A 17,419-nucleotide genomic window follows, 5' to 3' on the forward strand; every position below is an offset into this window, starting at 1 on the left:
GCAGCAGCACAGAGCTGGAGTGTCCTGTACTTGTCCTTGGTTAGCTGCCCTCAGGAGGTTGATTGTCTTAGCTCATTTCAGTAAACTAACGCTCACCAAAGAGTCAAGTGACAGAAAGATTAGTGCAAACGAACAACAGATTTAACAGAATCCAGCAATGAAGCATCCAAGAACGAAGAGAAAATGTAGAAGGGAGGCTCCTGCTCTTTAGTACATAGTCTTTAGCATGAGGAAATGCTTGGTGAATGATTTGGAATAGAAGCAAATGTTACAAAGTGGGCATTATGAAAAAGATTGTGCTAGCTGAGTAGGGTGGTACATACCTATAATCCCAGCACTTGGGAGGCTGAGGCAGGAGGATTGCCACAATTTGGAGGCCAGCCTGGGCTATACAGGAAGTTCAAGGCCAGCCTGAACTACATAGCGAGACCTTGTCTCAAAAACAAAAACAAAAAGCATACGAATGTACCAATAAATTCAATTAAAAGAAAAGATGGAAAAAAAAGAAATCTATGAATTTACCAAAGCTTTTAATAGCTGTATTATATTTCATAAGTTGGATATTCTGCAACTTATCTACACTTTAATTATCTAGAACGCTTTAGGTTATTTCTATCCTGGTCAAGAAATTTTTTCATGACTTTATTTTTTTCTTTTTCAGGGTTACCCTTGCTTTCATTGGGATCAGTCTGCTGGTTATAGGGACGACCTTGGTTGGGCAGCTGCCAGACAGCAGGTGAAATGGCTCTCTCTGTCCACCCATAAGTAGGACGTCCTTTTTCCTAGCAGAGAGAATATTTATTTGGTTTTTACATTTGCCTTCATTCCTACGTATTGCATTAAATCTCTCTTTCATAAAGGAGTATTTTCTAGATACCATATTAAATGTATGGCCTTAACCCACTTATTAAAATTGTTGACTTCACTTTCATAGTCTTTGCTTTTCCATCATACTTTCATAAAAATCGCAAGAAGTATTTTCAAAAGAGAAATGAAGAGGGGGGATAAAGAAAGGATAAATGGACGCAGGAATCCAAAGAAAAGAAATAGCCTTATGTATCGGCAGGCTCAGTAGGCTGAGGTCGCGAGCTCAGGTTGGTCAGGATGTGCCGTGAAGTAGCAGCAGAGGGGGCCGCTTCCCTGAGGCCCGTCCAGTGCCCTTGGCGAGTGTTTGCCATGTAATACCTCGCGAGTTGGGGAGACCAGGAATCGAGCTGTGCTTGCTCAGTAGAACACAACACAGGATGCTGTTTGTGACTGAGCACACCGGGCTTCGATTGTACTGTCTCACAGGCAGGGCCAGAGCTGCACAGTAAAGCGGGTTCTTTCTCTGGCAGCCTCAAGAGCTGGCTGAGCGAAGTGGTGCACCTGACTTGCTGTCGGATCTGCGTGCGGTCCCTCTCGGGCACCATTCATTACCATAACAAGTGAGTGCCTGGGGCCCTGCCTGCCCTGCTTTCCTCTTTCTGGGGGAACCCTTTGACTCAGAGTCTTGAGGTGATCTCAGTACTTCCCCTGTTTTTATCCTTACTTTTAAAAATATATTACCAGGCTTGGTGGCCCAGGCCTGTAATCCCAGCACTCCCGAGGCTGAGGCCGGAGCATCATTGTAAATTCAGCCTGGTCTCCACAGTGAGTTCCAGGTCAGTCTCAACTGCATAGTGAGACCCTGTCTCAAAAAAAAAAAAAAAAAAAGTCAAACTTTGCACTACTTGAAAAGCAAAGTTGAAAAAAAACTGCCTGGTGTCTGCAACTTTGGTGGACAGTTGAACTGGTAATCTGATCTGAAAATACCTGTGAGTCATGCGTGGCCTCTTGTGGATACAAAGGTGTGACCTTCCGGCTAAGGGCCACTCTCCCCTGACAACGCACATGCCTGAGTTAATGTGTTAACCTGTCCTCATTGTGCTGCTTTTTTTTTCTCCCGTGTGAGATGCCATAACTGTAGCACCAAAGAAAGTTAGTGATACCAGCAGTAAAGCTAAGAGGAAAACTGAAAACCGTGAAATCAATTTGTTAAAGTCCTAGAAAAATGGATTTGTAAGTGTAATTTTGAGCCTCGGAACCAACTATTTGGTTTTCCATGATTTCTTAGGGGAAGAACACATTCCGTTCTTTGACTTTTCTGTGTTCAGACACAGGTTTGGAATGGAATGAATTGAACTGGAGCACTGAGGTGTCGCTGCCCTGCTTTTGGGTATTTTGAGATAGAGTTTGGTGATGTCTCTTTGTCAGCCTGCACTGACAGTTGCCTGGCAGTTGTGTGGGGTCACCCAGTGAGTGGGTGCAAAATCAGGTTTGCAGCTGCCTGATTTGAAAAGGAAGTTCGGGACCCTGCACTGTGGAGAGTCTGGGGTCAGCTTTCTGATTTTACCCTTGCCACTTCTAAGATTCCAAAACAGATCGGTAGAGTGCTACATTCTACTTTTCTCACCCTGGAATAGAAAGAATACAGGTAGTTAAGGAAAGACTCTATTAGCTGTGAAACTGATTTTAGTTTCTTTTGGTTGACTTTTGTTTTGTTTAGTTTTTGATTTTTTTGAGACAGGGTCTCTCTCAGGCTGGCCTTGGGCTTGCTGTAATCCTCCTGTGTCAGCTTCCCCAGTGCTGGGATTATAGTTGTGTACCACTGGACCCGGCGTGACTTACTTTTCTGTTGATTCAATTTTATGTTATTTTAAAAAATACCATTGTTTAAAAAGTTCTAGGAAGCCAAGCATGATGACACATGCCTGTAATTTCAGTACTTGGGAGGCTGAGGCAGGAAGATCACCATGAGTTCGAGGCCATGTGGGGCTACACAGTGAGTTCAAGGTCAGCCTGCACTACATAGTGAGACCCTGTCTCAAAAAAAGCAAAGAGTATGGGGGGAAAAAAAAAGAGAACCAAGACCTGTCATGTATAGGTCCAAGAGCCCAATGATGAATGTAACTGTACTGTATACCTAAAATGTGCCAATAAACTCAATGAGAAAAACAAAACAAAACAAAAAGCAAAACAAGAAAAAAGTTCTAGAAAAAATAGCTCTTTTTTTGCTGGTCTTTCTGTCTCATTTGTAGACGGGAAATCATTTGGCTTCATCATGTGTTAACAACATAAAAAGACCCTTAAAAATTTTAAGTCATGGTTTTGCTGTTGGACTGAGTCCTAAGGTGCAGTAGAAGGAGATCTGGCAGTGTGTGGAGAAAGCACTTTGTGGGGATGGAGGAGTTCATAACCTACTGGGGAAGTGCTTCTGGCTTCACGGAGAATATGGCCAGGCTGTCACAGACTTGGCCCGCTTCGCTGTGTGGGCCCAAACAAAGCTGTTTTGCTTTATTGGTGTCAGGTTCTGGTTTAGCTCAGGGCAGAGATGGGCAAACTATTCTACTGTCCCGGGGCTCTTGACCAAGGTTTTGTTTTGTCACTGTTCCTGATCACAGGCAGTACCGGCCCCGGAAAGGGGGCATATGCGTCGCCAACCACACGTCCCCGATCGATGTTTTGATCTTGACCACGGATGGATGCTACGCAATGGTAAGAATGGCTCATCAGTAGTTTGAGCAATTATGTGTTTTATGAATTGCTCACATTTTAACGTATTTTAACTACTCAGAAAGTTTTATTTAGAAATTTACGTTATACTGTTGTAGCCATGTGAGTTATGTAATATTTGTACACGAGAAGCAAGTAGGGAAAGGAAAAAAAGAACAGAAAATTGCCATTATATTTAAGGCAGTGAAAAATTAATTTACGGAGATGTAGACACACTGGAATTGATGGTGCTTTGTAAAGTTGAATCCAATTTTGCTTTTAAAATCCCTGCTGATATTTAATTACATGTTGCAAGATTAGAGCCTTTTCTCCTTAGAAGTGACCCAGATCCGCTACCCCGCCGAGTATTCTCTCGTCCTTTGGGGAGAAAGATACAGTGAAAAAAATCAGGCTCTTTATGAGGCTTTGGCACGAAAGGCAGATACTGATGCCGCAGTAACAGCCTCAGAAGTGAAGAAAAGCGAACAAAACCAACAAACCCTAAAGCCTACAGTAAAAGCAAACCTCCCAAGCAGGGACCGCGTTCTGGCCTTTTTCAAGTTTGTGCTTTTTATCGCTCTGACATATTTGTTTGTTGGTACCGGGGATCGAACTCAGGACCTTGTGCTTGTGAGGCAGGCGATGGAAGCACTGAGCTAAATCCCTGGCCCTCACTCTGACAAACCTGTCAAGCTTTCCCTCGTCTCCTGTAAGCGCCGGGTGAATTCTGGACAATAACGGACAGTGTCCTTTCCTGCACAGTGGCTCTGTGTCCCACTTGGGTCCGAGGGTGAAGGGTTGGGCAGGGTCCTGGGGGTCTTCTCCTTTTCTCATGTTGGTGGGCTTCGGGGACAACACATGAGTTTTATTTCCCCGGAACTCTGCAGTATTGGCAGTCTGCTCTGATGACCTTTATTTTTAAAATTTAGAAATGTTTTCAAGCTGTAATAAGGACAGTATTTCTTGGGAGATCCATACCCCATTTTGCGCACTCACCTGTTAGTAATGTGTTGCCTCATCCCCCCCACTTAAGTTTATTGGTACATTTAAAGCAAAACAATAGTTGCATTTATCACTGGGATCTTGTCCCTCTACAGGATATGCCTTGGTTCTTGTTTTTTCCCCATACCCCTGCCCTCCCTTCACTCTTCCCTGTTTATCGCCTCATTTTCTTTATGGCTTGTGTTCTCTTTCTTTCTCTCTGCATGCAACTGTGTGTAAAGTGTTTGTATTATTCATATATGTATGTTTAATGTTTATATTGGAGATCTGAATTATACCAACATATCCAGTTAGTAGGGCACTTTCTTTGTTTCCCTGAATCAGTGTGTATCTTATTTTTTTTTCACAATGAAAAGCCCATTTCCCAATGATACCAATGTGCTCATTTTCTTTCTTTCTTTTTTTTTTTTCTTTTTGTACCGGAGATCAAACTTGGGCTCTTGTGCTTGTGAGGCAGGCGGCAGAACCACTGAGCCAAATCCCTGGCCTCAATATACTCATTTTCTCAATCTTGTAATACATCTACATTGTTTCAGGGGCAGGGGATTTAGCTCAGTGCTTCCAGCGCCTGCCTCGCAAGTACAAGGACCTGAGTTTGATCCGTGGTACCAAAAACAAAACAAAAATAAATTGTTTCAGAGTTGCTTTGCCTGTAATATTTAAAAATCAAAAGGAAGTCAGACAAGGTGGTGCACACCTATAATCTCAGCAGCCTGGAGGCTGAAGCAGGAGGATTATAAGTTTAAGCCTCATGTGGGCAACTTAGTGACTAATGAGATTGTCTTAAAATGAAAAATAGAAAGGGGATGGGATGTAGCTTAGTACAAAGCCCTAAAACAAACAAACACCCAAGTTCAGTGTTCTGTAGTTTTTGCTGTCCTATCCAAGATGGTGTGTGGTCATACGCAGTGCTTGTAAGTTTCTTGGATTTTCCCCTCTTTCTTCAACTTGCTCTTATGTTCATTTGAGACACAGTTGGGTTCATTTCTGCTCACTTTTAGTTTATTGCCATCCTTGTGGTTTTAACTTTTTGAATATGTAAATGATTCACTTGCTTCCAAATCAAAAAAAGTATATTCATTGAAAAGCCGCTCCCCTGTCCAGTCTACCCTGTTCCTTTTTGTTCTTGTAGGTTCCCAACTTCAGAGGTTGGGATTATCCTTTCCATATTTCTTTTCATAGAAATAAGCAAATGCACATGTGTTACTTCCCCTTTAGTCTTACCTCCGAGGTAACATCCTTATTTGTTTTTTGGCCTTTTTTACCTACCCTCTTGTGTGAGTCACTCTTTCTCAGCCCCAGAGGCAAATCTTGCTGTATAACATTACATTGTAGTGTGTACCTTATCCGCCCACTTCCCTGATTTGTCCATTTACATAGTCTCTAATATTTTACAGTGATAAGTAGAGCTGTTATTAATCTTGTGGGTGTGTGTGTGTGTATATTTCATGTACTTTGCCGAAGGTTTATCTTCAGGGTAGATCCTCAGAAGGGAGATTGTTGAAACGAGGGACAGATGCACTTGTGGCCTTGATAGATGTTTCCCCTTTCCTTTCACTGGTATTACGAACCTCTCCTTTTCCCCAAGTGGTGTGTGAAAGGGCCTGTCTCTGGCAGCCTTGAATCTGGGTGTATTGTCAAGCCGATAAATAGCTGTGAATGTGATGGGTTGGAAATGGCACTTCAGTATAGTGTTTTTTTTTGTTTTTGTTTTTAAGACAGGGTCTCATTATGTAGTTGAGACTGACCCGGAACTCACTGTGTAGCCCAGGCTGGTCTCAAACTCACCGTGATCCTCCTGCCTCAGCCTCCCAAGTGCTGGGATTACAGGCGTGCGCCACACCGCCCAGCTATTACTCTTTTTTTAAACACCGTGATCCCTGCCTCAGCCTCCCAAGTGCTGGGATTACAGGCGTGCGCCACCACGCCCAGCTATTACTCTTTTTTTAAACTGTTACTTTTTTAAAAAGGCCTTTCTAGATTGCTGTGTCTTTGCATTTTTCTCTTTTTCTCCTGGTTCTTCTAGGTTGGCCAGGTTCATGGCGGACTGATGGGGATTATTCAGAGAGCCATGGTCAAGGCGTGTCCTCACGTCTGGTTTGAGCGCTCAGAAATGAAGGATCGGCACCTGGTTACAAAGAGGTAGGACTGAGATTACCAGCTATTCATTGAGCTAGCGTGGAAGCTGATACATCTGGGCCTCTGGCCAGAGTGGGCAGGGCCCTGCTACATAGTAAAACTGGAGCATACGGAGCTCTAGTTGTAGTTAGATTTTTTTTTTTCTGATGAGTCACTCAGCAAGATTTTAAAGAGTTCTGTACTCACGTCGGGATACTCGAGGAGATTAGAAGGCATATAGGTCTGCTTTGCTGTGGTTTAGGTGTAGTTCAGCAGTGGACTCTCAAAGTTGTATGTTGGAGGCTGAATAATTGATAACTCTTTTGCTGAACAAATAGATGTTTGATTAAGTTCCGCTGAATCATCACTGACATTGAAGTCCAGCTGTAGCTAGAGCTCATGATTTTGTGTCAGTCAGCTCTCTGTCACTGTGACAAAATACTGGAGACGATCCGCTTAATAAAGAAGGGGCTTCCCCTCCTGGCTCCTGGTTTCAAAGGTCTCAGTCCACGTCTAGTGCAGTTCAGGAGGTTGCTTGGCACAGTGCATGATGGCGGGAAGCCCGTTCACTTTGTGGGAGCCAGGAAGCAGGAGAGCAGGGGACCCAGGCTTTCAATAAGACTCTCAAGAGCCACCTCCAGTGGCTGAACTTCCTTCCAGTCGGCCCCACACCTCCTGAGGTTCTACTGTGTCTCAGGAGTGCTGTCATCGGCTAGCAGCAAGCCTCTGACGCCTGGCCTGTGGGGAACCCACACCTGCGCTACAGCAGATTTCTATGGTCAGGGAGGAGGAGGAACATCAAGGGCTTCGGAGGAGGCGAGCTCCTCTTCAAGGAACTTTTTCCTCGAGAAAAAGAGAGAAAACCGCCTTTTCCTTGAGACCTTTAACTGGAGGCACTCTGGTCATTGCTTCTGTAAATACATGGTGGCCCAGGCTATTTTATTTATTTACTTGTTTTATTTTTTATTTTTGCATAGTGGGAAATGAACTCAGGGCCTTTGGACTGAGCTACATTCCTAGCTTTTTTTAAATTTTGAGACAGGGTCTCACTAAGGGGCTCAGACTCGAGATCCTCTTGCCTCAGCTCCCAGAAAAGCACTTGTTGAAATCTGCTTCAGGTTGCTGTCTGTTCTCTCTCTTGAGATCACTTAGAAGTGGGTACTCTGGCAGCTGCCATCTCTTACTTTAGCAACTTCCGACAAACAGTGAGTTGCAGTTGGGTCGAGCTGCAAAGAGCCCTCGTGTTATCAGGTAGCTTCCTTTGGAAAAGTCTTGCCAATTAAACATATTCCAAGTCCTTCTCACCTTGAATGAAGAATTGAATGAGATAAGCCAAGAACGTTGCCCGAAGTTTGTTTGGAAAGTGGAGGTGAGTGAGAGCCTGGCTCTGCAGAGCCAACTTGGGCCCAACAAGTGAGGAAAAGAGAAAAGCAATAAAAGTACACCCTAGGACTGTTAAGACACAGGACAGGCTACCGTGAAGGTTCTGATAGTATCTCCCTTGTGATGTCTGCCTGGTCTCTATGCTGTCCACATCTTGTGGGAACCCACAAGAAGTTCTACATACTGAGTCCTAAAGAGGTTGTGTTGTATAGATCCTGGGATCCCTCCACGCCTCTCTTCCCAGACAGTCTAAGCCACGCCTCATGTCCTATCTCACTGGCCCTGAAGAAAAGTTTCTTCCTGAGCCCTCTGGTGTGTTTCCTGGGCAGTTCATCCTTCGTCAGTTCAGTTTTGTGCTCACTGGCAAGATTGCAGACAGGTGCAACATTCAGTGCTCCGCTCCTCAGATGAGGAAGTACTGTACAGGCACGTGGCAAGCGACAGAAAGCTCATGTGTGTTGGGCCGGAGCTCAGGTCACTTGGGTGACTAGGACGCTTTGTAAGAAAAAGCTGAAGACACTGAAAGTCACTTTCAAATTAGAGCAATTGGAAGGGTGCAGATCTCATTTTTTTTTTTTGGTACCGGGGATCGAACTCGGGCCCTTGCGTTTGCGAGGCAGGTGGCTGAACCACTGAGCCAAATCCCCAGCCCCTGTCTTTCCTTTAAAGAAAAGGGACAACTTGAGTTTATTTTCCTCACTCAATCTCTCACTGCTTCGCTCCTTATTGCTTTGCAGTTATATTTGTGCTCGTTGAGTATAAGGAATATGAAAAGGGGCTCCAGTCTCTCTTTTGTTGGAAAAATATAATTTGGATGCATTTTTCTTCACAGACTAAAAGAACATATTGCCGATAAGAAAAAATTACCCATATTAATCTTCCCTGAAGGTAAGAATGGAGACTACTGCCCACCGTGAGGTAGCACAAACAGTGAATCATTGAAAGCGAGTGGAGCGGAGTGGCTGTGGACTGGCCTTCTTGGTCTAGGTCTCTCCTGTCCCGTAGGAATGGGACAGGGCAGTTGGAATCTGCTTTGAGCAATTCATTTCCTGTTCTCTCTTGAGATTTGATGGAAGTCAATGGTACCTTTTTTGTTGTTGTTGTTGGTACCAGAGATCGAACTCAGGATCTTCCAGTTGCGAGGCAACATGATACCTTTTTGATTTTAAGTCATTTTTGAGTGATGAATTTAGAAAGGTATTGTCTGTGGCTTTTTAAAGGTTGTGTTTTAAATATATTGGAATTGACATCTGTTTTGACAGAGTTGTTTCCATAGAGTGTAGTTTGTTATTAAACTTAGGATTATTGAATTGCTCCTTGAGCAAGAGATAATTTGTAAAACGGTAGTTCATTTTTCCATTTTACATAAAAGTTATTTCTGTTCTTTGGGATCAAACTCGGGGCCTTGCCCTTGCGAGGCAGGCGCTGGAACCACTGAGCTAAATCCCCTCCTTCTGTCCCCCTTCAGGGACCTGCATCAACAATACTTCAGTCATGATGTTTAAAAAGGGAAGCTTTGAGATTGGAGGAACCATACACCCTGTTGCAATTAAGGTGAAACAGATTTTGAAAAGGCACTGGATCGGTGATGATATGTTTGATGGAATTACAAATTTGGGATCCGCAGGAAGGAGGGACCCTTGCATGCTCTGCTCAGATGCTGCACAGTTCTCTCTGTTTGCCCATTTGCTTTTTCATTCTCCCTCTTCCGCCCCTCTCTTCCTTGTCCTTCAAGTCGTGGGTGGTCGTATGCCAGGGGTTGTTGATATTCAGTGGTAAGAATGGAGTTGTAGGCAGAGCACTTCCGGCCCCTCCTTGGCAGGACTGGCCTTCCGGTTCCATGTAGACGGATATTAACTAGTTGCATAAATCGCCCTCGTATTGCAATGCTTGGAGGCTCTATTTAGAGAAGCAGTTGTCTCCTAGAAGTTAGCTGGCCTCATTTACTTTTTGTGATCCATTCTGTCGAAAAGCAGAGAAGCGAAGCCTTTCGTCTTTTGGGGTCTGACAGAGCTGGCTGTCCTGCTACTTTAAGAACCCTGACTGTGCAGGAAGCCGCCCGTGGGACCTGACCAGGATGTCTTTTTCTTTGCTTTTTCTCAGTATAACCCCCAGTTTGGGGACGCTTTTTGGAATAGTAGTAAATACAACATGGTGAGCTACCTGCTTCGCATGATGACCAGCTGGGCCATCGTCTGTGACGTGTGGTACATGCCACCCATGACCAGAGAGGTATTCCCGGGACCTTGCGTGGGCTTTGGGCTGTTACCCTGAAGCTGGAATCCCTGGGCCTCCCCCTTCTTCACATCCTGCCCTCCGGCTTTCTCGACGGATAGTTTGTATTTCTAAATAATGTATACATTGCTCTTCAAATCAGGGCGTTTATTGAGAGACTCTTTTCCATCATAGTCTTACACAATTGCTCTTGGTTTATCAAACCTACAGATAAACCTTGTGCCCGAGCAGGCTAATAAAGAGCATAGTGAAGACAGGCATATGATTAAAAAAAAAATCAGTTCAACGGTTCATTTTCTTGTTAGGATAAATGATATTTCTTATGTTTGAGAATAGAAAGCATTTGGACTAGAAGCCGGGCATGGTGCCTCACGCCTGTAATCCCAGCACTCGGGAGGCTGAGGCAGGAGGATCGCTGTGAGTTAGAGACCAGCCTGGGCTACATAGTGAGTTCCAGGTCAGTCTCAACTACAGTGAGACCCTGTCTCAAAAAGCCAAAAAGAGAAAGCATTTGGTCTAAAATTTGAATCTTTATTTCAAAACAAATATAAATGATGATGAAATATTTCAAGTTTTTTTTAAATTCCATATCCCTGAGATGAATAATTATTTCTTATTCAACCAGGAAGGAGAAGATGCTGTCCAGTTTGCAAATAGGGTTAAGTCTGCTATTGCTGTACAAGGAGGATTGACTGAACTTCCCTGGTAAGAAATTTTTCGGGAATACTATTCTTTTTTTTGGGGGGGGTTTGAGACAGGGTCTCACTATGTAGTTGAGACTGACCTGGAACTCACTATGTAGCCCAGGCTGGTCTCGAACTTACAGCGATCCTCCTGTCTCAGCCTCCTGAGTGCTGGGGTTAAAGGCGTGTGTCATCACGCCCTGCGGGAATACTATTCTTTTTTTAAAAATAAATTACTGTTAACAAAATATTGTTTATTGTGCTAGTTATCTATAGGCCAAGCTGAAAGTGATAGTGGTTTATACAAAATAACAAACACTTAATGGAACAGAGACGTTTATCTCTCCCTTAAACAAGAAGCATCCAGGCCAGTGTAACAGCCCCACTAGTGTGCTCTTCATCCTCACCCTGTGCCTTTACTTTATGGTCTGTAATGGCTGCCATGACTCTGCCCAGTGTGTACAGCAAGTGGGGAGCAGGAAGGAATTTAACAAGAACTCAAGCGTCTCTACAGGAGCACACACTGGGCGTTAGACGCACACTCGTGTCCATTGGCTAGTGCTGAACTCGCACAGTAACACCCAACTGCAAGGCACTCTGGGGGATGTAGTCTTCGTTCTGTGTGGCGGTGTTCTTAGTTAAAGTGTAGGGTTCTTACACTGCAGAAGGAAGAAAGGGAGAGTGAGTGGCTTTAGGGATGAGACGAGGGACTAACAGGCTTGTTCATATTCAACTGTAGCTATGACTATAATACATTATAACTGTAGTAAAGAACACTTGAGATAACGGAAACAAAACAGTGAGAGCTATGACTTTCATTTGTTTTATTTGTTGGAGGAAGTTTGGCTGTAGGTGAAGATACTAGCTTGAGATGCCATAACAAATGCCATCGACGAGGTATCATAAGCAACGGCGCTGTTATTTCTCACAGTTCCGGAAGTTTGAGATTAGGACGCCGCATGGCCAGTTGCCGGCGAGGGTTCTCCCCTTGCAAAGGCTGCCTTCTCTGGCCCAGGCGACCTTTCCTTAGACGGAGTGATACCTCTAGTGTCTCTTCTTCTAAGGGCACGAATCCCAGGGTGAGGGCCGCCCTGATGACCTCATGTAACCCTGCTTCCTTTCCAAAGGCCTCCTCTCCAAACGGCATCGACCAGGGGTGAGAGCTTCACCACAGGAATTTGAGGGCTTTAAAAATGTCCCTCTGTGACAGTGAGGGTCACCTCTACCTACTCTGTAATGGCAGATTGAAGCCTTGCATGTACGTAGACCTTATTTTATCAAGTTCTTAGAAGCCAGTGGGCCACAGCAGCCCAGGCTCTTGTTAGGTCCTCAGTTTATTTTTTCATATATTTCAAGTCCTGTAAGTTCAATAAAATCTCCACTTCCTTTTTTGGAATTTCAAAAGCACTTTACATGAAACGTTCTTTTGAAGCCATTGTGATTTTCTAGGAGTTGCTGCCTAACCGAATCAGCGGGCCAGGAAGTAGGACCTGGGATGAGGGTGAAAGCCTCTGGAAGAGGGCTAGGGCGCACCTTAAAGTTTCTGCATGAGTGGCGGGGGGACTCTCAGTAAAACACTTCACCCCGTAGCTTACCTTAGACACAAGGGGATCAAACTATCCAGTGAATGTTTGTATATTAAAAAGTTTAGGGCCAGGGATTTAGCTCAGTGGTTCTGCCACCTGCCTCACAAGTGCAAGGACCTGAGTTCAATACCTGGTACCATAAATAAATAAATAAATAAAATAAAAAGTTTAAAAGGGCCGGGGATGTAGCTCAGTGGTTCCACCACCTGCCTGCAAGCACAAAGGCCTGAGTTTGATCCCTGGTACAAAAAGAATAAATAAATAAAAATTAAAAAATCTAAAAGTGTATTAGGGGGCCAGGGAGTTGGCTGAGTGTTTCTGCTTCCTGCCTCTCAAGCACAAGGTCCCGAGTTCGATCCTTGGTACCAAAAAAAAAAAAAAAAGTCTATTACAGTAAAAGACACGTTGCAATTAATCTCAGGATTTGCTCTCTTAATTCAAACATGCTGATCCCCGCATTCTTCCACTTTGTGAAGCAGTTGTGGAAATCTTCCTTCCTGAGTATCTTTGCAGGAAATGATTAGGAACCCAGAGAGTGGTGCTGCCGGTGCCACCCAGTGGGAGGGCTGGCTTGGAAAAACATGGCAGTGTGTCCGCATCCTCCTCACCCACCGGATCTAAACAACCATAAAAGGGATATGTTTTGTTTGTTTGTTTTTGGGGGGCACTGGGGATTGAACTTGGGTCCCTGTGCTTTTGAGGCAGGCAGCAAAATCCCCAGCCCTGAAAGGGAAATGTTTTGAATCAATTTAGGACATGGAGGCAGCCAGTGCAGTGCGATGCTCAGGAAAGAGGACTCCAGAGCTGCTTTAGAAAGTGATGAGGAAAATGCGATGAGTGTTTTTTGGTTTTTGTTTTTGGTGGGGATGTGTTGGTGGTGGTATTTTGCATGGGACTAATGGTGGCAGTATCTTTCACAGTAATAAATTTTTAAAACATTAGATGTTCACCGAACTTCTAGATCACATCCCATACTCAGCTTCCCAATCTTAGTTCTCGCTGTTTCAAATTCATGTAAGTGCTATGAACAGTTCCAGGTGGCTCACTGGGATAAAGAGCCTTCTCTTCACGATTCTGGGGACCTCACAGCAGTGTTTCTCATTCCATGGAAACCTCCCACAGCTGGCCCCTGAGAAATCTGTGGAATGTTGTCTGTTCTTAGGTGGAGGACCCAGGGGCCCGAGTCTCGGGTTTGTCCCTCCCGTCCTGACCTTGCGCTGGTCTCAGGCAGGCGTCTGGATGGAGCTCTCAAGCTGCGTCCACTTCACTACCCTGAAATCATTTATCACTATCTGAAAGCCCTGGGTAAACATTCGTGCTTGACTAGGTTAAAATTAAACAGTCACAGCACGTAGTGAGCAAGCCTTCAGCCCATGCTCTGCTAGGGGTTGAAATTGGAAACACTGAATCGTAGGGAGAAGGGGCCCCAGTAGCCCAGGATCTTATTAGCTCCTCAGTTTATTTTTTCATGTAGCCAAGGACGGGGAGGCACGCAGCATCCTTAGAACCCAGACAGGTCTGCCTTGCACCACCTTGGCGGGGTTCCAAGACCTCAGGCTCTGAATGAACACAGGCTGCTTCTTGGGCGCTAACTTCCAGTCAAGTGCTACTCATGATTTAATTTGTTGTATCTTCAGTCTGTTTGGGAATTTGGAAGAGTTTACTCAAAATTTAGGGCTTTGAATAAAAATAATTCTTGTTAAGCATGGGGTTCTATTTATTGGTAAGGAATTTGGTCACACAGATGTAGCATTACTATTTCTTGTGTGTATCTTTTAAATTTTTTTATGGTTTTCCAGTAAGACACAGGCAAATGAAAAAAAAACCAATGTTTTGTTTTCCTTTGGGAAAATTATAGGGAAACAAAATCCTGGTTTTAATAATCCTTATTTAAATTCAAATGTGGAACAAACACATCAACCCTAACTTCTGAAAACCACCTGAATAGAGGAGATGCAATTCCTTTTTTGTTTGTTTGTTTGTTTTTTGAGACAGGGTCTCACTATGTAGTCAAGACTGACCTGGAACTCACTATGTAGCCCAGGCTGGTCTTGAACTCACAGTGATCCTCCTGCCTCAGCCTCCCGAGTTCTGGGATTACAGGCCTGTGCCACCACGCCTGGCAACAGATGCTATTCTTTTCTTTTTTGGGGAGGGTGCCAGGGATCGAACTCAGGACCTTGAACTTGCAAGGCAGGTGTGGCTGCTGAGCTAAGTCCCCGGCCCAATACTTGGTGAGTGGTAGCTCGGAGACTGAACTCGGAGTCTTCCTGCTTCCAAATCCAGTGTTCCCTTATGTGGCACACGTTAGCATGACCTTTCTTGCATCCTTACTGGGAGTGTCTGATAGATTGACCTTTCTATTTCTAGGGATGGTGGGCTGAAGAGAGCAAAAGTGAAGGACACCTTTAGGGAGGAACAGCAGAAGAATTACAGCAAGATGATTGTGGGCAATGGTGCTCTCAACTTGGAATCAGACTGACGGCGCCCTGGAAAGATCTTGGCTTCCTACAGCTACCCCTAGAAATGCAGTGGTTGGGTGTGGGGGGTGTTGTTTTGTTTTAGTGTTTTTGTTTGTTTTTTTGAGACAGGGTCTTGATATATAGTTCAGACTGGCCTTGCACTCACTATGTATTCCAGGCTGGCCTCGAACTCGTGGCGATCCTCCTGCTTCAGCCTCCAGAGTGTAGTGTTTTGTTTTTATTGTTCACGTTTTCTACAGAATGATTGTCTCTACCTCTTCATGCCAGAGGCAGAACCTGCAGGCACCCTTTTGGACCTTTGTCATTGTTCTAGCATTAGCCCGGGGACTGTAAGGGAGTTCGCTGAGTTAGAACAGATTCTGACTTCTGTGAAAGGACAGCGTCACTGGTGATTAAATGAAGTGTTTGCACAGGAAAAAGTGCTGCTGGAGTGTGTTCGGAACATGTGGATAGAGTAATTCTCAAACACCCAACCTCTGTTTTCCTCATCGACTCCCCACACCCTTCACTGGCTCGTGGGTGGGGTTCACCTCCACGTGAGGTCGCTGTCAAGATCGCGTCCTCATGCGAGGCTGACAGTGGGTTTAGGAGAAAGGGCAAGAGTGGTGTCCTGCTCTGAAAGTGGAAAGGAAATGTAAATCAATATTTGTTAATGTGTTGGTGGAGAGATACCATTTGAGACGCTTTCCCGAAGGATAAACGAGTGGTGTAAATGAGTGTGTGTGTGTTTACATGTAGGGAACTCACAGCACATTTTGGCCGCAGTAGTGACAAAGAGCTTAGCTGTTCTTGTCCATATGCCGAGCACACCCTCCTGTCTCTGAGTGTGTTTGCTTTTCTAACTAAACGTATTTTCAGATAGAAGGAATCTTTTAAAAAATGTCATTGGTTGTTTTAGGTACGAATGAGGGAAGTCTGTAATGTTGCCCTACACCCTCCAGTCCCTTCCTGGTTTATTCTTAAACTTTCCAAGTCTCTTCAGCAGAAAAATAAGTGGTATAATTACCTTTTGGAAACTGAGCCTTAATTTTTTTTAAAAGGGGAAAAGAAGCTTCCCCAGCTGAAACAGCAGTAGCAGTGTTGGTGGCAGGCACAACGCAGCAGCAGCTATGTGAGGGTGTGAGCTGTCTCACCATGGAAATAAAAAATTTTATATTTTTAAATGTGTGGTGCATCATTTTCCGTCCCCTCCACCTCCTTCAGGTTTTGAGTTAAATTCCTCCTTATGACAAACAGATTATTTTCATTTCAGTAACATTTAGATTCACTGGGCTGGAACACCTGGGGAACTAGAATATCGACCCCTGTGTGTTTGTTTGTTCGTTCGTTTGTTTTTTAATTCTCCCTCCTAGCCCAGCTATTTGGACTCCAGCCTTGTGTGGACTCTGCCTTGAACAAAGTCCCTGGCTTAGGTGGTGGACCCAGATAGTTACCTCTGATTGGTGGCTGGGCAGGCCTGGCAGAGTGCCCTCCCTGGTAACCCTCTCGCCGAGACAGATGGACTGGATCCCAAAAGAGAATTTGCACACAAGGTTTTTTTTGTTTTTCTGATTTTTTGAGACAGGGTCTCACTACATAGTTGAGACTGACCTGGAACTCACTGTGTAGCCCAGGTTGGTCTCGAACTCACAGCGATCCTCCTGCCTCAGCCTCCCGAGTGCTGGGATTACAGGCGTGCACCACCATGCCTGGCTGCACACAAGGTTTCCTCTTGGTCCCCTGGCTCTCCGTTCCCACCTCCCTCTGAGGTTGTTGCTTTAAGTTTTGCCTCTCCCCCAAACTACTGGGGTGTTCTCTACCCCATAGTGGAGAATCAGTACATCCACTGATGTTAAGGTGACCCTGTGTCTTTTTTTTTTTTTTTTTGGTACGGGGGATCTAACTCTGGTCCTTGCGCTTGCAAGGCAGGCGGCAGCACCCCTGAGCTAAATCCCCCTTTGTCTTGTTTTCTTTCACTGAAAGAGAAGTTCCTTTATCTCTTTACTTTTCATATTCAATATGATTTGAACTAATAAATCCATTTAATTAGCCCAATCCTCATAAAAGCTGATAGAAGAGCTAATAGTTATTTTGCTTGGATATAGATTAAAGATGCCTTCCTGAGAGCACTGTGGAAACAGTAATGTTCCTGGGTGTTCACTGACCAATCTAGGGCTCCTTCAGCTGGAACTCCCATCTTGTAGGTCTCTAACTTGTACAGCTTTCAAGTTACTCGAGGAATTTCCAGGTTATGAAAACATGTTTCTGAAAAGCTAATATTGCCCAAATTTAGCTCAGACTCCTTAAAACCTCCCTACCCTATTTTATATCCATGTTAGAAAAATATGGTATTCAACATTTAATATTCTTGAGTCTTTGGTGCAGTTCTCGCAATGAGATTTCAGAGGTAGGTGGGATTTGGTAGAAAAATCCCATG

The 17,419-nt window shown here is 44.4% G+C and overlaps 1 protein-coding gene across 3 annotated transcripts in view; it reads left to right on the forward strand.

The window, feature by feature from the left end:
- Positions 1-15,123, forward strand: part of Gpat3 (glycerol-3-phosphate acyltransferase 3) — a 48,937-nt gene extending 33,814 nt beyond the window's left edge. For 2 of the 3 annotated variants that reach the window (XM_010617818.3, XM_033759459.1), the window contains 9 exons: positions 662-736; positions 1,338-1,427; positions 3,423-3,516; positions 6,542-6,657; positions 8,849-8,904; positions 9,485-9,570; positions 10,120-10,248; positions 10,877-10,956; positions 14,891-15,123. In XM_010617818.3, the coding sequence (XP_010616120.1) occupies positions 662-736; positions 1,338-1,427; positions 3,423-3,516; positions 6,542-6,657; positions 8,849-8,904; positions 9,485-9,570; positions 10,120-10,248; positions 10,877-10,956; positions 14,891-15,002 (838 nt within the window). In that variant the 3' untranslated portion in view covers positions 15,003-15,123. The remainder of the gene's footprint in view (positions 1-661; positions 737-1,337; positions 1,428-3,422; positions 3,517-6,541; positions 6,658-8,848; positions 8,905-9,484; positions 9,571-10,119; positions 10,249-10,876; positions 10,957-14,890) is intronic. The other variant, XM_019206628.2, reaches the window with a different exon arrangement.
- The last annotated feature ends 2,296 nt before the right edge of the window (positions 15,124-17,419 follow it).

Source organism: Fukomys damarensis, unplaced genomic scaffold, assembly GCF_012274545.1.
Source record: "Fukomys damarensis isolate Sample0158 unplaced genomic scaffold, DMR_v1.0_HiC HiC_scaffold_37, whole genome shotgun sequence".
Lineage (NCBI taxonomy): Eukaryota > Metazoa > Chordata > Mammalia > Rodentia > Bathyergidae > Fukomys > Fukomys damarensis.